At 31.7% G+C, this 25117-nt stretch overlaps 1 protein-coding gene and 1 long non-coding RNA gene across 7 annotated transcripts in view; both read right to left on the bottom strand.

Moving 5' to 3' along the window:
* The window catches only part of LOC145266358 (uncharacterized), a 165834-nt gene that overhangs the window by 66920 nt on the left and 73797 nt on the right, over window positions 1-25117 (bottom strand). For all 6 annotated transcript variants that reach the window (XM_080121976.1, XM_080121978.1, XM_080121979.1 and 3 more), the window contains 2 exons: window positions 16559-18025; window positions 7172-7460 (listed from right to left, as the gene is read on the bottom strand). In XM_080121976.1, the coding sequence (XP_079978102.1) occupies window positions 7172-7460; window positions 16559-18025 (1756 nt within the window). The remainder of the gene's footprint in view (window positions 1-7171; window positions 7461-16558; window positions 18026-25117) is intronic.
* On the bottom strand, window positions 625-5350 carry LOC145266359 (uncharacterized). Its single transcript, XR_013864705.1, has 2 exons — window positions 1544-5350; window positions 625-1200 (listed from the first exon to the last, which is right to left on the bottom strand). It is a non-coding gene; the product is annotated as an uncharacterized LOC145266359 (long non-coding RNA).

Here is a 25117-nt window from a genome sequence, read left to right as displayed (position 1 = left end):
CTCCCCTCTTTCTCCCAGACTGCATCTAAAAATCTACCTATATTGAGAACTCGTCACGTCATCACATGATTAAACATGTGCTCATTGAGCACGTTACCTTGACATGCGTCACGTTGCAAAACATGCCACACTGACATCCCCGAGTTCAGTAACCTATTTTTCGAGTAACCTCTTTACAAAATATGTTTATAATTTCAATTGACGATTAAATTACTTATTTTAATTTTCACAGAAACAAATTTTATACCACTATCAGCCGGTCACTGAGGTGTGACCGACAGACGTGTTATAGTAAATGTCTTAAAGCGGTCTCGGGAAGATATGAAGATGGGCCAGTCATTAGGGTCTGTGTAGTAAGAAGAAAATCATACCTGAGATGTTGGTTTTGGGTGTGGCTCCTTTCCTTTCTCAAGATGATCTCTTCACCCTGGTGGCATTCTGGTGGGAATCTTCATCTCCTTGTCCTCAGGGCCGCCCTTCGACTTCAGACATTTATGAAGGCATTCATGGCAGACACAAGAAAAATGACACGCGACACAATTGTAATATACAAAGGTATAACTAACTATTTTATTTTACATTAGAGATACAATATATATTACAAAAAAAACAATTTACAATTAATTTTTACAATAGGCTTTTCAAAGCTAACTAACCTACCCTAACTAGTGTTGAGGGAGGGGGTGGCCCCCCTCATTTACGGAGAGACAGTCTATGCGTCCTCACATCATGGTGGTCGTGCAGGAAAAAGGGACAGAAAGATAGCAAGGGGATTATGGGAAGGGGTTTCTTTGTATCTCTACGCTCATGGACAATTTACCACCCGTCCATGCTGCAGAGTGTGTTAGAAACAGTGGCACAAGGAAATAGTGCCACATCCCTCCCTATGCTATCTGAAATTTATGAGCATTCATAAATTTCAGAAGTCCCTAATTTTCCGTGAATGGTGCGTCAACCGGCCGTCAGCAATCAATGTCTCCATGCTCTACGTTCCATCAGGAACTCAGTGAAGCAAGTTATCTTTTCCACCAGGCTCCTGGTAGGCTGGTATACTGCTTCAAATACCAGAGAGGGTAATCATCCTCGCCCTCCATCGAGGCAATGGCATCACGATTTCAGTTACTGGATTTACACTTTGTTAAGCAACCAGTATAATATTTTTTAACAAAGCCGGATTTTACGTGAGTTCATCACGCCGACCTATACGTATTTGACTAAGTCGGATTGTACGTGAGTTTATCACGCCGACCTATACGTATTTCACTAAGCCGGATTCTACGTGAGTTTATCACGCCGACCTATACGTATTTCACTAAGCCGGATTCTACGTGAGTCTATCACGCCGACCTATACGTATTTCACTAGGCCGGATTGTACGTGAGTCTATCACGCCGACCTATACGTATTTCACTAAGCCGGATTGTACGTGAGTCTATCACGCCGACCTATACGTATTTCACTAAGCCGGATTCTACGTGAGTTTATCACGCCGACCTATACGTATTTCACTAAGCCGGATTCTACGTGAGTCTATCACGCCGACCTATACGTTTTTTAATTTAGTCTGCATAACATTATTTTCGTAACTGGATTTACGCTCCCTTCAGCAACCAGTATAATGTATTTTAACCAAGTCGGAGTTACGTGACCTCATCACGCCGACCTATATGTATTCCAAGTTATTACTTCAGTTACTGGACTTACGCTCTCTTCAGCAACCAGTATAATGTATTTTAGATAAGTCGGGGTTACGTGACCTCATCACGCCGACCTATATGGATTTAGTAAAACCTTGGTCTTCAGAGGTTCTAATCCAATTAATTCTGTTAGAGCAAGGAGTCTGCCGCCGAGCGACCAATAAAAACTATCCACCACGGAATATTTATTAATTATATAAAGAATTAACTAAGAAGGGCACTCAGCCTTCATGAGTTAGAATACTCAATTAGGGGGGAAAAAATTTCCAAAAATAAACAATTCAGAAACCTGGTATACATTAAATCAATGAAATAGGGTGTTAACAATTTTTTTTCTTAAAAAGAAAACATTTTTAAAAAATCATTTCAGAGCACCTCGGTCACAATTAGAATTTGTTTACACAATGCAAACGCATTTCAGTTATTACATTCATAATTAACTTTTTCCCAAATTTCAGGGTACATTTAAAAAGTATGTGTATTTTTTCAAAACTTGATTTACAAAAGATCATTAAAATTTCATTCCCAAATTTAAAAATTATTTCAAGTATTTTGGTTCATCGTTAAAATCAATTTATGTTAGTTAACTTCTTTCCAAAGTAATTCATTTATTATTATAAAAACCAATCTTCTCAAAAGGTCATAAACTTCGAATAGACCCATTTTTCGTAATACAATTCAAAAATTATTCCAAACATTTGGTTCATTATTAAAATTAATCTTCCGAAAAGATCATAGACAATTCATTTTGAATCAATTCACCCTTCACAATGAGATTCAGAAACATCCCAAATTTTTCATTTCGTAATTATTATTTTTAAAATTCAGTGTACATTTAAAGTTATTTAATTGATTCTTAAAAATCATTTCTTCTTATAGGTCATTATCAAGGTCATTTCGAATTCAGAAACATTTCACGTTAATTAACTTTATTTTCCAAAGTAATTATTTTATCATTTAAAAGCAATTCTTTTCCTAAACTCACTCACAAGGATTATTTCGAATTAATAAACTCCCGCCACACCTGGGAGTCACATTAGTTAACGACCAGTTCTGTATAGTTAACAGCTCGAAAAAATTAAAGTTTCAATCAAAGAGAGATCTTTCTAGACTGAGGAAATCTTTTTTTTTTTCTTAATAATTGATTCAATTTTACGTATATACTCCTCAGTCAATATTTCAGGGACCCCTATCATACGGTCCAATTTCAAATAAACCTTCAATTAAAGAATTTGCTCGAATAATTCTTCCTTAAAATCATCTAGAGTTCAGGAAAATCTCTTTCGTTAGTCAAACAATATTTCCTTAGAAATTATTAAAAATTCAGAGAATATTCGAAATGTAATAGCGTAATTTTTTCTTTAAGAAAAACTATGAACATCTCAGAGAACTCTCAAAAAATGAACGTAATCATGTAACAGTTGGCTTTTCCAAACTCTCGAAGACTTCAAAAAAGTACTTTAAGTGCTGTTTGAATAATCGTCTCAGTTTTTATTTTTAATAAAAAAAACAATTGAAGACATCATTTAATGTAATTTAACGAAGCATAAATAATTTTGTTCTTTAAACTTGGTAGAAAAATTTAAAAAAACTCCAAGTTAATTCGTTATTATATGCCCTCCTGCAATCAGCCATGGGGGTTTAGCTATACAATCATTAAAACGCAAGAGTAGAGAAAGAGAATGAGGGGAAAAAGAAGGGGATAGAGGCAGAGCGATGCCATTACACACCCCACCACCCTCATAACACCATTACGTAATAACAAAAAAAAAATCTTCGACGATTTTAAAAGTCACTCTCTCGTCCTCACAGGTAAGGGAATGAGAGAGAGATAGAGAGAAGAAGAGAGAGAGAGAGGCAGGTAGCGTTGTTCTACCACCCATCCCTTAACAACCTCACAAACACCATGACGAGGTCATCTTAGCTTATCTTTCCCATGTGCGGCCATTGTTTTAAAAAATGAGTGACAGGTAGACATTAAACATTTCTACGAGTTTAAAAAAAAATAAAATAGAAAAAATCTTGTTTTTATCAATTTTGTAAGGCGCTCACACAAAGAAAACTTCGTATTATGTAATCTAAATTTTTAGCGATAATATTTTTTCTTTCCCTTCTTTTCTTTTTTTAACAGACAAAAAAAATAAATAAAAAACATTATCAAATCAAAAAGTCCCCTTATGTTTCAGCGTAAATTGGTACCTAACCTGAAAAATAAACACATCAACTGTTCATGGAATAAAATGTAATGTAAAAGTTCTATTTTTTTCAAATCTGAATCTAACACTTGCAAAGTCAAAAGAATTTTTTAAAAAGTCCTATATTTTTATAAACCTGAAATAAAGATCAGATAAAAAATGTTAGGTATCCTTTATTTTCTTTCCTTTTTTTTTCTTTAAATTTATTTTTCGAGCTTCGTGTTTGAAGGATTTTTTTCTTTTTTTTTTTTTCATGTAATAACAAGATGCATAGATATACACACATATAGATATATATCTTGAGAGAGACAGAAAGAGAGAAAGCGTGAGAGAGAAAGAGATATTGCATATTCTAGAGACACTTTTTTCTCATCTCTGTTTTTTTTTTTTGTGTGGGACACATTTCTTACTTTTTTGTTCGAAGGGTTACTTTCAATACTCTTTTTTTCTAAATCGATCTTTTGTAAACTGTTTTTTTTTTTTTGTAGGTGCAAGACAATTTTTTGTTCAGGTTCTGAATTTTCCTTTTTGAGTGCGTTTTTTTTTTTGTGCGCGTGTGTACTGGTCTGCCATTTTTTTTTTTTTTTTAATTTTGCCAGAAATAGTTTTTTCCGTTTTTAAAGACCGTGGACCATTTTTTTTTATTCGATTCGTCTAGTGGTCGTTATTTTTGGTTGTGCCGTGGGTTTAAGGGTCGAAATTATTTCCATGCTGGGAAACAATATGTTCTGGTCATAGTGCATCATTTATACTGCGACACAGATGCGACGAGATCCGTCTGGTAATTAACCAGGGTCAATCCTGCGTCTTAAGGCAACCATTTATACCACTATCAGCCGGTCACTGAGGTGTGACCGACAGACGTGTTATAGTAAATGTCTTAAAGCGGTCTCGGGAAGATATGAAGATGGGCCAGTCATTAGGGTCTGTGTAGTAAGAAGAAAATCATACCTGAGATGTTGGTTTTGGGTGTGGCTCCTTTCCTTTCTCAAGATGATCTCTTCACCCTGGTGGCATTCTGGTGGGAATCTTCATCTCCTTGTCCTCAGGGCCGCCCTTCGACTTCAGACATTTATGAAGGCATTCATGGCAGACACAAGAAAAATGACACGCGACACAATTGTAATATACAAAGGTATAACTAACTATTTTATTTTACATTAGAGATACAATATATATTACAAAAAAAACAATTTACAATTAATTTTTACAATAGGCTTTTCAAAGCTAACTAACCTACCCTAACTAGTGTTGAGGGAGGGGGTGGCCCCCCTCATTTACGGAGAGACAGTCTATGCGTCCTCACATCATGGTGGTCGTGCAGGAAAAAGGGACAGAAAGATAGCAAGGGGATTATGGGAAGGGGTTTCTTTGTATCTCTACGCTCATGGACAATTTACCACCCGTCCATGCTGCAGAGTGTGTTAGAAACAGTGGCACAAGGAAATAGTGCCACAATTTCATCATTACATTCCTTTTACAATAAACAGATATCTAACTATTTTGTGTGGGCTAAACATTTGCGATTCCACATTCCTTATTTTCAATAACATTCTGTATTTATTTTAACTTATGATTGGAATTTTCAATTCCAAATCTAGCTTCGCAGGTTCGAATCCTTGATTATCCTATTTCATATTTACTCACTTACAAGAACAGGCTTCTGTTTTTGTAACAGTAGTACCTGTTAGAGTCCCAACTATGGGTTAACTTGAAAACAACAAATATATTCTATTAAAAATTTTTTTTTCAAAATCTTTGGATTCGGATGAAAAAGGTTGATATGCCGTAAAAAAAAACAAACAACCGACCATCTAACTGTGCCGCAGGAGTTGTCGGAGGAGTTGTCGGAGGAGTTGTCGGAGATGACAATATAAAGTTAAGCCGCCTTAAATAAACAGACTATCCTATTTCTTATTTACTCACTTACAAGAACAGGCTTCTGTTATTGTGACATGAGCTAGCATTTAGTTTGTGGCTATTTTCCTCATGCTGGACACAACTCGTCATAACTACGTGCTTACCAAAATAACTAAAGAATAATAAAATAAACATTTGAAGATATAAAAACCATGAAGCATTAAACTTTTTCTTAAATTCGGATTTGATATGAAATAATTAAATAATCTAAAAAGGCTTCAATGAATAGCAATTGTCTGATATAAGCGGTTTGTTTCCTAACCCTAACCGATCAAAGCTTTATTGCTTTCAGGACGTTCCCGGAACGAAAGCCGGGAACAACTGCCTTCGCTTCAGATTAGTTTCGCTTTTATACGAAAAAGCCGAACACACACGAGGGGAGCCGAAAAGAATTTTGTAAAAGTCGTAAATAAATCTAGACGCGACACACGTTCAAAAATCATAGATATTACAATTTACACAGTATATAAAAAGTTCTAAAAAGTAGTAAGCCCAGGGAGAACCGCCCCCCCCCAAAAAAAAAGTCTTTGCTGGACACAAAAAATGTGCACACACATTTTGCCTTTTATATATATAGATTAAGATTAAGGGTGGTGGTGTTTGATCAACACTGCTGGGGAGCCATGATGTAATATACTGTTTTGTTTTTAAATCCCCGAAACAGTGTTTCATGGTAAACAACTGATGATCCCTTGAAAAATAAATTATTGGTATTATAGTAAAATCTTATAAATTATTGGTATTATAGTAAATTCGAGAGCGAGTTGATGCAGTGATTGCAGGTGATTAGATGACTTACTGACTAGATGGTTTTCTAACGAATGATAAGAAATATTTTTTTTGTATAGTTTTCAAGGTTAAAAACTTCAAAGACTATATATATATAGATAACAGCAATCAACATACATAGGGTTCAGTAGACAGATGTTTCGAAAAATTATATGAGGGTTCAGGCATACAATGTTTCGACTAATTCCATGAGGCTCAGTCGACATACAATGTTTCGACAAATTGTAAGGGGTTCAATAGATGTACAAAGTTTTGACAAGTTGCATAGGGTTCAGTAATGTTAATAAAAAATGTTTTCGGGAGACAGTGCGGGCTACTATTTAGTTTGTGGCTATTTTCCTCATGCTGGACACAACTTGTCGTAACCACGCGCTTACCAAATATAAAATAACTCAAAAATAATAAAATAAATAAATATTTGAAGATATAAAAACCATGAAGCATTAAACTTTTTCTTAAATTCGGATTTGACATGAAATAATTAAATAATCTAAAACTGCTGTTAAAAAACAAAAAAAACAACAAAATCAAAACGATGGAATTTACAAAATTAAACCTAACTTTACTTACTTTTCACATAACTTAAGATTCTTTTCATTTCGGTAATTCCATGGTGGTTCTCTGTAGTTCCACTGTTGTTCCTGATCATGGCTGACATTTTTGTTGTGTTCATTTGTAGTACAATGGTTTTCCCATTCCATCTGATTTCGACAGGAAATGCCACAAAATTGACAATAATGTGGCACGGGTAATTCTTCAACTGCAGGATGGAGCAAATCTTGCACAATGGACGCTGCTCCTTTCACAACTTCTGTTGACCGTTTTTCTTGATAGGAAAATATTTCTTCTAGACTTTTGACTGAAATAAAGCAAGTTTATTTATATATATCTATAAAAGTGAACATGTCTGTGTGTGTGTGTACATTTCCCTACGCAATAACTCTGTCAATTTTAAGTCTACAGACTCGAAATTTGATATACAGGGTACTGAGATTTGGGAAAATCGATGTGATCAGTTTTTGGCAAGAAATTTGGCGATTCAGGGGTCAAAGTTCAACGATTTGACTTTTGAGAACTCTACCAAACTCCTCCTTGATCCCAAAACAATAAATGTTAAGGGGGCATAATAGAGTTCAAATTAAAAAAATTGACCACTTTTTTTTTTTGTGCTCAACATACACCTCCAAATACCCGGGCAACGCCGGGCAATCATGCTAGTAATCTATAAAACTGAATGTGTCTGTGTATCTGTCTGTCTGTCTGTCTGTGTACATTTTCCAACGCAATAACTCTGTCAATTTTCAGTCTACAGGCTCAAAATTTGATATACCAGGTACTGAGATTTGGGGAAATCTTTGTAATCTGTTTTCGGCCAGAAATTTCGCTATTAAGGAGTCAAAGTTCAACGATTTGACCTTTGAGAACTCTACCAAACTCCTCTGACAATTTTGGGTTTAAACACTTGAAATTTTAGATATAGATTCCTTGGACATGGATCTAACTTAATAACTTAATTTGAGCCCAAAACAATAAATTTTAAGGGGTCATAATAGGGGTCAAATTTTAAAAAATTGACGTTTTTTTTTTATTTTTGCTCAACATACACTTCCAAACACTCGGGCAACGCCGCGTTGAAATGCTAGTATATATATATATATGTTATATAGTAGGCCGAGCAAAAAAGTAAATTATCGGCACTTTTACAGTTTAATCAAGATATTAAAAATGAAAACATCAAAAAAAGGTTATATTGGTCCATATCCGTTTTGAACTGAAGATCTCCGAAAAAAAAATTTCACTTAATTTGATCGAATAGTTTTTTTTTTAGAGCGGAAAAAAAACACGTTTTTATGACAGCACGTTGAATGTAGACATCTTGGAATTTTTTGAACACGCCATGGGGAGATAACTTAACACTCCCTCCCCATCTTTTATACTAACTTTTCTTCCTAAAGACCAAACCTTTTGCTCGGTATCATAACAAATTGTTTTATCGCTGTAAAAAAAACAAAAAAACTACTTGATGAAATTAAGTGAATTTTTTTTTTTTGAGAACTTCATTCCATAACAGATACGTACAATTAAAACTTTTTTTTTCGATATTTTCATCTTTTAATGTCTTGATTAAACTGTACAAGTACCAAATTATCTGTTATCTGCTATCTATCAGTTTATCTAATTATCGGTGTATCTATCAATGTATCTGTTTATCTATCTATATGTTTATGTAATTATTATCGAATTGGCGAAGTAAACAAGAGAGGTGAAGGTTTTCAAAACATGTAAAACTTGGTGACCGATCACGTTTGCACCGGAAGGTATGCGAGCAGGTGACCGGAAGTTGACGTGTCATCTGTCACAAGTTCTGGTTTGCTGGTGCATTGTTGAGTTGGATTTCAGACATCAAAAAGATACGTGTGCTTTTTGAATGATAACGTAACGGAACTGAGGTCAGGAAGTTTAGAGTTGAAGAGTTGGAGTTTAGTCACGCGAGTGAATAGACGTACTTCAAGCCAGGAAGCGAGGCTGTGAAGAATAAGCATGTAAACGAAATGCAGGCTCTAGTGAAGACCATCTGAGACAACTGAAATAGATTTTTAAAAAATATAAAGTGTTGTTCTGTGGTTTCACAAAAGAAGGAAGAACAGAGGTCTCAGTTGGTTATAGTGTTGGTCATTTCATGTTTTATCACGGAGCTCAGCAGCGAAGATAGAAGAACTCTTGAAGAAAGAAAGGTATGAAGCATATATTCTTCTTATTAAAAAAATGATATCTTTAAGTAAATATGAATTGTAATATATACCCGTGTGATAACTCTCTGATACAACATGACTCGGTTTATACATCGGTATCATATCCCTTAGCTAAACAAGATACATACAATTTATACGTTTATAATCTTGTGCCATTCAGAGAACAGAAACAAGCCGCACGTGCGTGGTTCCCCCTCTTGTGCTGCATGTGAGATGACGCCACAAAAAATAGTGAAGAAATGATGAATGTAAGAAGTGCGAGGGGCCAATGCTGTCTTCACATTTTCGCCAAGTTTCAGCAAAATCTAATAGATGGAACAAAAGTCATGGGGTAAAAAGTGTCATTTTTTTTTTTTTTTTGCAATTTTGGGGCATTTGTGACCCATTTTTAGCTCCTGGGAATGCCAAACCCCAGTGAAAATGGACAAATGATGCAGTTTCATGCCTTAAAACATGTATATTTGAATTCAGCACCATGGAAAACTACTATGTAGGTATACGTATCAAGCTCTTGAGTAATATGAAAAAAAAGAGCTCCAAAAAGACATGTTTTTTTTAGCCCTAAAATCCTAGAGGGATGCGAACCAGAATTTTGCCAGGGTCACCCATACTGAATTTATATTAAGAACAACGACCTCCACATTTTGGCCAAGTTTCAGGAAAATCTAATCGATGGATCGAACACTATGAGGCAAAAAGTGTAATTTTTGGCCATTTTGGGGAATTTTTTACCTCTTTAGAGCCCTTGGGGATGCCGAATCCCAGATAACAGTGCAGTTTCAGGCCTTAACACATGTATATTTGAGTTGACCACCGTGAAAAGCCACTATATAGTCAGACATATCAAGTTTTTGTTGAGAAATATGAAAAAAGAGCCACAAAAAGAAACGTTCCAAAGTTCTGGGGAAGAAACTATTGGAGTAAAAGGCTTTCTTACACCTAGAGATCTCTATTGTAAAGGGGTGGGACTTAGTTGTTTCTTGGGTTTGTCGAGGGTAGTTACGTCGAGGAGGTGCAAGTGCTTGCAGTTCGTTGGAGCATTCACCATTAAAGTATTTGTAGAACAGGCAGAGGGATGCTACATTTCATTGATAGGACAGAGGCTGAAGCCCTAGATGACAGTCTTTCTTAGTCGTTATTTCACAACGTTTTGGCCAACTATTCCTCTGGTCTTCGTCAGGTGGTAACCACGACGGGACAGGAACTCCGAATCTTCTAACTGCATCCTCAGCAATTACTGCCTTCCATAGTTGTTGTCGTCTCACCACGTTTTTGGCCAAGTGGATAGAGACGTAGAATCTCTACGGTTCCAAATGAGGATTGTCTGAAGATAGCGGTTTCAATCCTACCCAAAGTTGGCCAGAGACTTACTTGATCGAAAACGTGGTAAGACGACAACTTTGGATGGCAGTAATTGCTGAGAATGCAGTTAGAAGACTCAGATTATAAATAAATTAGTAATGATGGTACCTTTTTAGGATTAATGTTAAATGTATAACCAAGTAAGCCTCTGGCCAGCTTTGGGTAGGATTGAAACCGCTATCTTCAGACAATTTTCACTTGGAACTGTAGAGATTCAATGTCTCTATCTACTTGACCAAAAATGTGGTGAGACGACAACTTTGGATGGCAGTAATTGCTGAGAATGCAGTTAGGAGATTCGGAGTTCCTATCCTGTTGCGGTTACCACCTGATGAAGGCCAGAGGAATAGTTGGTCGAAGCGTTGTGAAAAAACAACTAAGAAAGATGAAGATAATGATGCACAATAAATAAATTAAGGAAATCACTTTCGCTCCTTAATTGAAATACTACTCTCTAACTTTGAACATTCTAAAAGGCCATCTATTTCTTGGGCGGAAAAGAACTTTATAATTCCACTTCTAAAGCTGTAAACACAATCAGTTTAGCACAGACTTTCCTTTATTTTTTTTTAATTTAATAATTCACTATATATATCTCAATTGATTTTTTTAATTTAATAATTCAATACATATATTTTAATTGATTTCTTTAATTTAATAATTAAATACATATATTTTAATTCATTTCTTTACTTTAATAATTCAATACATATATTTTCATTGATTTTTTAAATTTAATAATTCAATACATATATTTTCATTGATTTCTTTAATTTAATAATGCAATACATATATTTTAATTGATTTCTTTAATTTAATAATTACATACATATATTTTAATTCATTTCTTTAATTTAATAATTAAATACATATATTTTAATTGATTTCTTTAATTTAATAATTCAATACATATATTTTCATTGATTTCTTTAATTTAATAATTCAATACATATATTTTCATTGATTTCTTTAATTTAATACTTCAATGCATATATTTTAATTGATTTTTTAATTTAATAATTCAATACATATCTTAATTGATTTCTTTAATTTGATAATTCAATACATATATTTTAATTCATTTTAATTTAATAATTCAATACATATATTTTAATTCATTTTTTAATTCAATACAATTTTAATTGATTTCTTTAATTTAATAATTCAACACATATATTTTAATTGATTTCTTTACTTTAATAATTCAATACATATATTTTAATTGATTTTTTTAATTTAATAATTCAATACATATATTTTAATTGATTTTTTTAATTTAATAATTCAATACATATATTTTAATTGATTTCTTTACTTTAATAATTCAACACATATATTTTAATTGATTTCTTTAATTTAATAATTCAATACATATATTTTAATTGATTTTTTTAATTTAATAATTCAATACCTATATTTTAATTGATTTTTAATTTGATAATTCAATACATATATTTTAATTGATTTTTTAAATTTAATAATTCAATACATATATTTTAATTCATTTTTTAATTTAATAATTCAATACATATATTTTAATTGATTTCTTTAATTTAATAATTCAATACATATATTTTAATTGATTTCTTTAATTTAATAATTGCATTATATATTTTAATTGGTTTCTTTACTTTAATAATTCAATACATTTATTTTAATTTAATAATTCAATACATATATTTTAATTGATTTCTTTAATTTAATAATTAAATACATATATTTTAATTGATTTTTTAATTTAATAATTCAATACATATATTTTAATTGATTTCTTTTATTTGATAATTCAATACATATATTTTAATTGATTTCTTTAATAATATATTTACAAAAAAATTGTTACCCCATCTCATCGCCATTCAATTTTCCCATTCATGTATTTCAAGGTAAACATATATTTTGTATGCAAATAATTTCTCCTGAGTTTTGGGAGTGAATTTCTCCTTTTATTTAAAAAAAAAAAAAATGCCTGCTTGTCAAATACACATAAATATATTTTAACTAGCAGGGGTGCCCGGCGTTGCGCGGGTGTTTGGAAGTGTATGCTGTGCAAAAAAAGCAAAAAAACAAAAAAAATGGTTAATTTTTTAAAACTTTGACCCCTATTATGACCCCTTAAAATTTATAGTTTCGGGCTCAAATCACTTTATTAAGTTAGATCCAGGTTCAAGGAACCTATATCTAAAATTTCAAGTGTCTAGACCCAAAATTGTCGGAGGAGTTTGGTAGAGTTCTTAAAGGTCAAATCATTGAAATTTGACCCCTTAACAGCCAAATTTCTGGCTGACACCCGTCACATCGATTTTTCCAAATCTCAGTACCCGGTATTTCAAATTTTGAGTCTATAGACTAAAAATTGACAGAGTTATTGCGTATGGAAATGTACACAGACACACAGACAGACAGACAGACAGACAGACAGACAGACACGTTCACTTTTATAGATATATAGATTCATGCAAATTTCATACTTAGTTCTCTATTGCATATTATATATATATATATATATATATATATATATATATATATATATATATATATATATGTGTGTGTGTGTGTGTGTGTGTGTGTCTGTGTGAAAATGTATAAAGAAAGAATATGAAAAGTATAAAAGCTTATAACTTTTCTTTATTCGTTTTCTATTGGTGACGTGCAGGAATACAAAATAATATGAAAAAAAAATTAAAAACATTTTCTTACAAATACATAATTTTCGACCGATCCTTCAGCGTTCATCAGTGTAGTGAAATTGATGAGCATACACGGGGGAATGGAAAAGAGAGGAGGTGGAGGAGGAGGTATAGTCAATGAGAAGGTGCCACGTCAGTTTTAAATACATATACATATAAGTACACACATACACACAGTACATATACACATATAAAAGAAAAATTAAAAATTAAACAGTAAATAAAAATAATTATATATATATATATATGAGAGAGAGAGAGAGAGAGAGGGGGGGAGGAGGAGGAGACGTTAATGTTATTCAGTGAAAACTCATCAAAATGTTTGTTTTAAACGATTTCCATTCTATAATTCAGGGTTTCCCAAATTTCAGGACACTATCGAGCCCCCCTGAGCAGGTTAAAGATTTTTACGGAACACTAACAAGATAATTTCTAAAATAAATATAAAAAACATTAATTTCAAATTTTAACACCAACCAATGATAATGTTTACGACCATTTTTGTTTTTGATTAATCAAAAGTTGTTGCATTTTTTGTTAATTTATTTTCTTATTTGTTTTTTATAAACCATCCTGAAACTCTTTACATCTGTAGTTATGTATTATCTTTTTCCAGTGAAAAAAAAAGGTCAATAATTAAATGTCTGCAGCCATTTAATTTTTCTATTTGGTCCTCTTAAAGAAAGGGTTTCAGGAGCCCTTCAGCCTCACTTTCTCTTTATCCCATAAAATAATTATCTTTTTGACCACACCTATTCTAAAAACAAAAGCTTGGTCTGATTGATCACAGTCAAAGCAATTCACCTTGACCAATCAGCAGACACAATATTTGTCTGAATGCGAAAAGCCCTTATTCTTACTCTTTTTTGAATGGGAAGCGGTGCAGTCAACAAGGAAACTTCTTTGTCCTTAATTTGAATGCTACTAACTTTGAACCTTCTAAGGAAACTTCTTTGTCCCTAATTTGAATGCTACTAACTTTGAACATTCTAAGGAAACTTCTTTGTCCTTAGTTTGAATGCTACTAACTTTGAACATTCTAAGGAAACTTCTTTGTCCTTAATTTGAATGCTACTAACTTTGAACCTTCTAAGGAAACTTTTTTGTCCTTAATTTGAATGCTACTAACTTTGAACCTTCAAAGGAAACTTCTTTGTCCCTAATTTGAATGCTACTAACTTTGAACATTCTAAGGAAACTTCTTTGTCCCTAATTTGAATGCTACTAACTTTGAACATTCTAAGGAAACTTCTTTGTCCTTAATTTGAATGCTACTAACTTTGAACATTCTAAGGAAACTTCTTTGTCCTTAATTTGAATGCTACTAACTTTGAACCTTCTAAGGAAACTTTTTTGTCCTTAATTTGAATGCTACTAACTTTGAACATTCTAAGAACCGTCTATTTTTTTTTTTATCAATAAAAGAACTTTATAGTTGGAATTTTAAAACCGCAAACACAATCAGTTTTGGAAGAACTTTTATTTATTACTAGATTATCCGTGACCCGTTGGGTCAGTATGTTATATTAGCTATGGAATTAATGTATAAGCGTGACACTTGTGACGTAAAGAAAATAGTCTTTTGTGACATAACAGAAACATTTCTATGAAAGTATATTAAAATAAAAAAAGAATATAGATAGATTTCTTTGAGTCGTTCTGTTTATAATTGTTTATTTTTGAATAAAAGCTTACAGCCATTGAATTATAAGTGGTTTGCCATACTTATAGGTAAATGTGCACTAAACAGATACCATAATACTTAAAGTTAAATTCAAATTTTGATATATCTTTTAGTTTAAACGTAAAAAAACAAAAAAACAATTGGAATGCTAAAATCGTACACAGTAAAACAATATGTTTTATTGTCACGTTGATTATTTATTTGTAATGCAAATTAAAAAAAACACATTTTCGGGGTTATTTATTTATGTTGTTAGTATAAAAGAAAATGTATGAACGTTTAAGAAAGGTGTATTAAAAAATGGAGAATAAATTTAAAAAAATGAAGGCAGTGGGTAAATCGGTGTTGTAAAATGCTCTTATGGTTGTCAACGGGTTAAAGTAGATTTATTTGTAAGAAAATTGTGTTAAAATAACTTAAGCGTAGTATGGAAATGAACGATGTAAAAAAAAAAATGCAAAATAATTCAATATATTATCCTTATCTCACTCTTGTGCTTATTCGACAAGTGAGAATTAAAGCACTTCCTTATCAAATGATTTTACATGCCTTCAAAATACTTTTAGAAAAAAGCAGTTATACTTGATGCTATCTAAAGGTCTCTATCTGCCAGCCATAAAAGAAAAAAAAAATGGCTGACACTGATAGATGAAATCCAAAACGTCTTGTAAGCTGATTGGTCAGTGTGTGACCTGATCACCTAGCAGGGGCATTTCTCTGTATGAGAAAATAAGTAGTTATTTAGGACTGTTACAGTTTTCCTCTTCAATAAAAATCTTCTGCAAGAGCCAGATCTTCTAGAATGTCATCATTTTGGCGATCAAACGACGTACTGATTTGTTGTGTATGGGTTTTAACCACACACACACGCACACACACACACACAATTTAAAAAACATGTTAATCCAATTTACAAAATTATCACTATTTATGTTTACTATGCTATAATCACATTGATTAATGCATACCATTAACCCTTATCCTCGAGTGGCCTCCAGGCCTTGATAAGCAGTGATCACTGTGTGAAAAAAAAAAAAAAAAAAAAAAACTTCTGCCCGAGCCAGATCTTCTAGAATGACAAATGATTCTAGACTCACACACGTCATCATCATTTTGGCGATCGCAGTTGACATGATGGAATTAATGAAGAAAAGCAAAACGTTTTGTTCTTTAAAAACCTGCAGACGTCATATTTATAATTTTAGGGAATTTCACTCATTAACTTATTAATTTGTTTTAGACTAGATATACCAACTTCTGACGAGACCAGATCAACTTCCATAACGACAAATGGTTTTCGATCACACATGTCATCATTTTGCGACCGCAGTCAAGATGATGAAATTGTTTTTTAAAAATTGCAGATCTCTTATTGGAAATTTATAAGACCAGATCAACTTCCACAACAACAAATGGTTTTGGATCACACTAACAGACTAAAATCACACCAAATCAAACAAATACTTACTCCTGTTGAAACACATCCACTGCCAAACATCGATCTCCTCCTGAGAATGTGCAAAAGTGCACTCGCCCTGGAAGGTGCACTTGTTGTTCTTAAAAGACTTGCAGATTATGAATCTGTAATTTTTGGGTATTACATGAGGTAACTTATTAACTTGTTTGAATCCAGGGTTTGTCATGTATATCACACCAGAACTTATTTCGGAATGGCCACATTGCTTGTGTGTGACATTTCGCCCGTTTGAGGAACATTTTCTGCATAGGAGAATGAGTTTATACGGACATGGAGTTCGGACAGCATCTGATTGGGAATTTCTTTGCATCATAAAGAAATCCGAGTATCTGTCCAGTACTTCGACAAACTTCTCTTCCGTAATGCCTATACCGCGCAACAACATCCAGACTTCTCTCTCGACAATGCTATGCGCCATGGAACAGGTTTGCCTACACTTCTTGTCAGAACATACTTTGAAAAGGTACGTAGTGTTCAATAATTTATTAATGAGTTTTCTCTCGGGAGCGTAAAAGAGCATCTTGTTAGAATTCCAGTCATGAGCTTGCAACCCATCACAGACGTTTCGTTTCTTACTTTCATTTGAAATTAAGTTTGAAGACTTGAAGCAAGCACCACAAATATACGAAAAATCGGTTCCATACTTTCTGGTAAAATGGGAAATTCGGTATTCATCGGTTGATTGGGAATAGATAAATCCTGTGAGATCAAATATTTCATGCTTATCGGCGTTCCATAGCAACATCTCGATAGTATTGTGAGCAAACGAACAATTTTCACTGCCAAATTTGCAAAGACTCGGATCTCCAAAAAGAGACTTACAAAGAACGTAGGATCCTGCAAAGAACTGAATCTTTTTCCTTTCTCTCACTTGCAACCAATTATGCGTACCCTTTTCGGCAAAGGCGAGGATGTTTTTTAAGCAGTTTGCATGGGGTTTGGCTTTCTGGAAATTTCTAGGAAAACATTCAGAGCAAAACATTTGAACATCATGTGTCTCTTTAAGTGGGTTTTCATCTTTTGTGAATGGCCACGATTCAACGGAAACAGGTTTTAGGGATGGATCTGATGGTGCCTTTTTTGGTGGAGCGATTACTGTATCAGTGTAGGATTGTCCATTTTTTATGCTTGTGAGATCTGGATTATTCATGGTATAAAGTTGTGGTAAGGTGTCTATGGAATTAGCATTGAATTGTTCATGAAGTATTGGAAAATTAGTGAGGTTTTTTGTAGGTACTGGTCTGAGAGAAGGTTGGGTAATAGGCTTGCTCTTGATAATGTCAATTTTTGTATAACCATTCTGACCTGGGATCATGGCTGGAGTTGATTCTGTAGCACTTTTTGTCATGTTAGGTATTGTATCTGGTAGGCGTCTTTCGGAAGAGATCAAACTCTTTGTTGTTGAAAGACCAGGAATGTAAGTATTTGATTTAACCTCTGCTAACCTCTGACTTGTCACTGAAATTAGAACAAGAAAAAAATCATACATTAAAGAAATTAAATACTTGTATTTATTTTTATTTTCAGAATCAATCGGACAAACTATGCAGACACAACAGCCCTAGACTTAAGTTTCACCCTCCTTTAGGCTCTTTAATAAGACAGATCTGAACCCAGATTTGAAACATGAGTCATCTGGGTCTTGTGCATCAATAATGCGGTTAACACACTACTAAGTTGTTTTTTTGGGGTTAGGTGCACAAAGGGGTGAAGCTGACAGGTTTCAAACCCATTGACTTCCCTTGACAAAAAGTGCACCTGCATGCTAGCAAAGGTCACAAGGCAAGTCAAAGGGTTGAGGCTGACAAAAACGTGTGTGGTGTCATATTTCTGATGTTTTTATTAAATGTGAACTAGGAATAAAAAATGTATTTATGTGTAGGTGATAATAAGCTTTAAAGAAAAAAAATAAAATAAATAATTAACCTTTTAAAAAAAAAAAAATAAATAATTAACCTTTTTTCTGATTGGTCTAAAAACTTTTGGTTATTTGAAGCCACCATAAAAAAGAACTAAAAGAACTGCCATCTGTTAGCATGGAGAGAAAAGAAAGCAACTATTAATGATGAAGATATAGAACTTTAATAAGACATATTCGAACCCAGATTTAAAACACGGGTCATTAAAAAATTACATAACGTCTTCAATAACTTTGGCCTTTCTATAATTATCGAACCAAACAAAAAAACTTCAAATTTTCTAGATGTTACACTTAATCTTAACACAGAAACTCATAGCCCCTATCATAAACCCAATCTTACGCTTTTATATGTCCATAAATCTTCTAACCACCCCAACTCAATTATAAAATCTATAGTACCATCTGTCTCTAGAAGAATTTCAGCTCTTTCTGCTGATAAAAATCTTTTAATCAAAATGCTACTTTCTTCAATAATGCTTTATGGAACTCAGGATACAAGGCACGGAAAAGATTAAATACAACAATTATGCCCCCCCCCCTGCAGGCCGCCTTAAATCTGTAATCACACACAATATGACTCATAAGAAATCAGTTCAAATAACAAGATCTGCCGCTATCAATAACAATGAACCAGTCTACATTTATAATCCAAACCAAAATACTAATCGCAATGCCTCTAACCCACCTAGTCGCATCAGGAGAAAGAAAAATATTTGGTTTAATCCTCCATTTAGCCTAACTGTCAAAACTAATATACCTAAGGAATTCTTCAACATTGTACAAAACTCTTTCAAATACCCACACAGATATAGTGCTATTTTCAATAAAAATTCAATCCGGATTTCTTATTCAACAATGCCTAATTTAGCACAAAGAATCTTAACATCTAATAACAAAAAAATTAAATCAGCCCAAAAAATCCCTTTCCCAATTAAACCCAAAACTAACTGTAATTGTAATAACAAACATCTTTGCTCACTCAATAATGATTGTATCCATAAAGATGTTATATATTCTTGCACTATTACTGAGCTCCCACGCAATCCTCCCATAACAGACACTAATATTTCGTCTTCAAGTTATTCTTCTTCCCATCCTCCATCTGATATAGTTACTAATCCAATACACCATTCGAGCAGCCCTTCCATTTACAATCATACAACTAGTAATAATGATGATAATAATAATAATAATAATAATCATAATATCAATGAGAATAATATTTCTCCTAACAGCCATCCTAACACTAACAATACTCATTATCCCCTCCAAAATAGTTCTCATACAGAAATTGTCCCACCATTTGTTGAACACTATGAACAAAATTCAAACTATTTAACTAATACAAATCAGCAAATTAATATTAATACCAGACCTCGAGCTTTTAATAAAGTACATACATATATCGGCGCTACTTCAACATTAATTAAGAAAAGAATATCAAACCACATTTCTTCTTTTAACAACCATAATTCTAATAACCAAGAACTTCTCTAACCACTTTAATTAAAAAACTTAACTCTAACAATACTCCCTTCTCAATCAAATGGACTATTATAAAAAAAGTTAAGTCTTATATTCCAGGCTCTAAGTCATGTCGCCTCTGTACAACCGAAGCTATAACTATAATTACTTCCCCTCAAAGTAACAATATATTAAATTCTAAAAATGAACTGATCTCTTTCTGTAAACATAAGTCCAAATTTAATTATGGTAATTTTGAAATTACATAGTTATTACTTTTACCTTTTATATAGATATAAAATATTTTTTCTTGAACTTTTTCGTTTTTCGACATACTTCTTAATACTTTATAATTTAATAATCCTTTATTTTAATTCTTTATCTCTTCTTTGCATGGCCGGTTTTTTATCTGAATTTTCTGTTTTATTCTTTAAACTTTCCTATCTATCTAATACATCAATTTACCCACACTTTCATATCTTGTATGTATATTTACTTAAATTTTACTATATGAATTTACTTACTTTTTTTTCCTGAAATTGCAGATACCGGCCATCTTCTCCCCTTAAATAATTTTTATTTGTTATCTTTATTCTTTTCTTATTCTTATTTTATTTTATATTATATTTTATTTTTTATTATATTTTATTTTTTTATTTATTCTTTATTTTCTATTTATTTATTATATATTTATTTATTTATTTTATTTCCCTTTTTTATTTTTATTTTTTATTTTCCTTCTAGTGTCGTTTAACAACTCTTGCTGACATTTTTTTAAGTGATAACCTGTACATTTCAGTTGACCTATATTATTTTGCCCTATATATATTTTCGCGCCTTTAACATTTCCTGTCTGGGTCGTTTTGACTTTTGTTTCCCTTTATTTTATATTTAACTTTATCATTTTTTTTTCTCTCTCTCTCTCCTTTTTCTTCCTAGATCTTTTTTATTTATAGTTATGTCTCGGAAGTAGAGTGAAAAGCACATCTTATTTTTCTTTTATTAATATTATTATTATTATTTTTTCCTTGTACACATGTTTATGAATTATTCCATGGATTTCTGCCTTTGGATTATTATGGATCATCTTCTTCCACTTACGAGATTTCCTTGGATTTTACTTGTACAAATGGAAATTCTTTTAACTTTCTTGAAGTTTTACATTTGGATTTTACCGTAACTGGATTTTTTATCTTCCACCAGACTATCCATTCATGTGTAATCACCTTTTTCTTTACCATATTCCCTCTGCTTAACTTTTTTTGTTTTCAAGTAAGATCTTTGACTTACTTGTTGTTTCATCAAATACTTCTGCATGCAAAATCCGATCCCGCATTTTGCTAATTCCTACCATCTGATTAGAAGGAGGGTATTTCTTCGAAACTCCGCGGATTAAGGACTATCCATTTATCTAGTGTTTCCTTTTCAGATTAAATATGTTTTTAACTCATTTCAAAGTGTTTTTTAACATATTTTATTAACTGTTTGCTCATATATATATATATATATATATATATATATATATATATATATATATATATATATATATATATTTATTTACCAGTGGTGAAAAAAAAACCGGACTAAAGTGCTCAATGTGTAGTCAGAGCAGTATATAGGAAATTTATTACTGTGAGTCCAGAATGAGTTTACAAATTGTTTCAACTAGAGGAAAATCCTCAAAGAGAGGAAAAATCCAACTAGCATCATCAGAATTCATAGATGGACTAAGTTATAAAGTCAAATAAAAATGGAAAGATCGTAGATAAAGGGGAGTTAGAAAAGAAGGGGGAGTGGTGGGGAGAGGACGTTGTAGTTTAAAGTAGTAGGAGTGTATTAAAAAAAGAGAGGGGTTTATAATTAAATATTAATTATGTGTAAATTCTTATATACGTGTTTTTTAACGGTTTAAACTTAAAAGACGCTACTTTTGTTGATAACGGCATAAGTAACAGTTAATTTAAAGGATCACCATGGCAACAGGTTGGAGAGTTAATGTTAGTGAAGGAACGGGTTGAAAATGGGGTTTAAAGTAATTTAGCCGGGCGGGGAGAGATTGAAAGATATTTATTGTTTATAAAATGGAAAGAAAAAGAAAAGGAAAATTAAGTTAATGAATTATACTTTACAGGTTTATTTTAATAGTGTAATGATATATATAATTAAATATAATAAATAAATTAGCCGGGCAGGTAGAAATAATACGTTACAGGTTTATTTTAATAAAATAAAATAAAATAGGTGAAGGAACGGGTTGAAAATGGGGTTTAAGGTAATTTAGCCGGGCGGGGGGAGATTGAAAGATATTTATTGTTTATAAAATGGAAAGAAAAAGAAAAGGAAAAATAAGTTAATGAATTATACTTTACAGGTTTATTTTGATAGTGTAATGATATATATAATTAAATGTAATATATATATAAATAAATTAGCCGGGCAGGTAGAAATTATACGTTACAGGTTTATTTTAATGAAATAAAATAAAATAGGTGAAAGCTTAAGTAAGTAACTTAAATAATAGAAAAAAACATTTTTAATAAGTAACACACAAATATAAGCACACGCATAAATATGTACAGCAAATGCACATACGTAAATGGGGGAAAAGCACTTGCGTGATCACACATACATATATATATATATATATATATATATATATATACATATATACATATACATATACATATATACACAAACATACATATACAAACACATATATATATATGTACACATACATAGATACGTAAAAATACACGCATATATACATATATAAACATATATGCAAATACACATACATCCAGATGCAAACACTTACACATACATATATATATACATATACATATACATACATATATATACATATAAATATAAATTAGCTGGGAGGGGGGGGGAATTGAAAAATATTTTATAAATAATTTTTAAATTTTCAGGCGTTGTAATTGAAGGAAAGAGAGAAAGAGAAAAATATAAATTAATGAATTATAAGTTACAAGTTTATTTTACTAATATAGAAATAGGTAAGAATATCAGTAAGTTAATCAAATAATAAAATTCATAAAATTATTAGGGAGATATTTATAATAAGTGAATAAAACACATACACACAGAAAAACACACACACAAATATACATGTAGAAGATACGTAACCAAATACAAATATATATAAACACATACATATGCACACATGTAGAAGATACGCACAAACACAAATACATATATATACATACATATACACACACACATATAAATATACACACATATAAATACATACATACACACACATATACATACATATACAAACACACACACATACACACGCACACACACATATATATATATATATGTGCACATATATATACATATATATATATATATATATAAATTAGCTGGGCAGGGAGAGATTGAAAAAATTAATTTTTTGTTTTTAATTTATTATTTATAGTTTTTTGAATTGTCGGGCGTTAAGTTGAAAGAAAGAAATGAGAAATAGAAGGGTAAATAAGTGAATTATACGTTATAGGTTTATTTAATAAAGTAAAAAACCTAAGGATATCAGTAAGTTAATTAAATAATAAAAATTAATATAATTATTAATAAAATGTAGATAGTAAGTAGATAACAAAAACACACAAATGCATACACATGTGTACACATGTAAAAAAATACACACATCAATGGGGGAGGAGCATGTGCTTGAGTATATGTACAAACACAAATACGAAAAATATGTAAATAAGCTTCGTGTTAAAAAATATGATAATTATTATTGAAAGAATTAGTAAGAGGTAAATATAAGAGAAAAGCGTATTATATATGTTATATGTAGATGGTAAATTAAATAATTAATTAAAATAGAAGGTAAGTAAATGATTAGTTGTTAACAAGTAGATAATAGACCGAGAGGCAAGTCGAAGGATACCAATTGTAATAAGTACGTAATTGAAATAATAGAAATCGAGACCTAATTATGGAAATAGCCAATAAGAGACTATGGGGCGAGAACCTTTAAATAATGACATAAGGAGTGATTAAGGCAAAGGGGGGGGTACAAAAATGAGTTTGGTAAAGAGAGATGTAGCTAAAAAATGGTGGGATAAATAGGTGGGGGTTCTGTGGAGGGGTTCTTTTAAAATGAATGGGGGACTATATAGTTTAGGTTGTAAATAGGGTGTGTGTAATTCGTTAGTGTTAGATTTTAGGGGTGGGTTATAGTTATTATTAGAAGGGTGAGAAGTTGCTTAAGAGGTGGGATTTATAATGTTTACAATTAAGTGAGGTTTCAGTTTTTTTATTTAGAAGTTTATCTCTATCTCTAAAATTAGTAATCAGTAATTTTTCAGTTAAGCATAAATAACATGGGGAGTTTAGTGATTTACAGGTACTAGCTCTATTAAGAATTTCCCAGCTAATTTATATATATATATATGTATATATATGTGCACATATATATATATATATATGTGTGTGTGCGTGTGTATGTGTGTGTGTTTGTATATGTATGTATATGTGTGTGTATGTATGTATTTATATGTGTGTATATTTATATGTGTGTGTGTATATGTATGTATATATATGTATTTGTGTTTGTGCGTATCTTCTACATGTGTGCATATGTATGTGTTTATATATATTTGTATTTGGTTACGTATCTTCTACATGTATATTTGTGTGTGTGTTTTTCTGTGTGTATGTGTTTTATTCACTTATTATAAATATCTCCCTAATAATTTTATGAATTTTATTATTTGATTAACTTACTGATATTCTTACCTATTTCTATATTAGTAAAATAAACTTGTAACTTATAATTCATTAATTTATATTTTTCTCTTTCTCTCTTTCCTTCAATTACAACGCCTGAAAATTTAAAAATTATTTATAAAATATTTTTCAATTCCCCCCCCCTCCCAGCTAATTTATATTTATATGTATATATATGTATGTATATGTATATGTATATATATATGTATGTGTAAGTGTTTGCATCTGGATGTATGTGTATTTGCATATATGTTTATATATGTATATATGCGTGTATTTTTACGTATCTATGTATGTGTACATATATATATATGTGTTTGTATATGTATGTTTGTGTATATATGTATATGTATATATGTATATATATATATATATATATATATGTATGTGTGATCACGCAAGTG

This window comes from Euprymna scolopes, chromosome 41, assembly GCF_053919585.1.
Source record: "Euprymna scolopes isolate OS-2025 chromosome 41, ASM5391958v1, whole genome shotgun sequence".
NCBI classification, from domain to species: Eukaryota; Metazoa; Mollusca; class Cephalopoda; order Sepiida; family Sepiolidae; genus Euprymna; species Euprymna scolopes.
The sequence above is the reverse complement of the archived record's forward strand: the minus strand, read 5'-3'. Positions and strand labels throughout refer to the sequence as shown.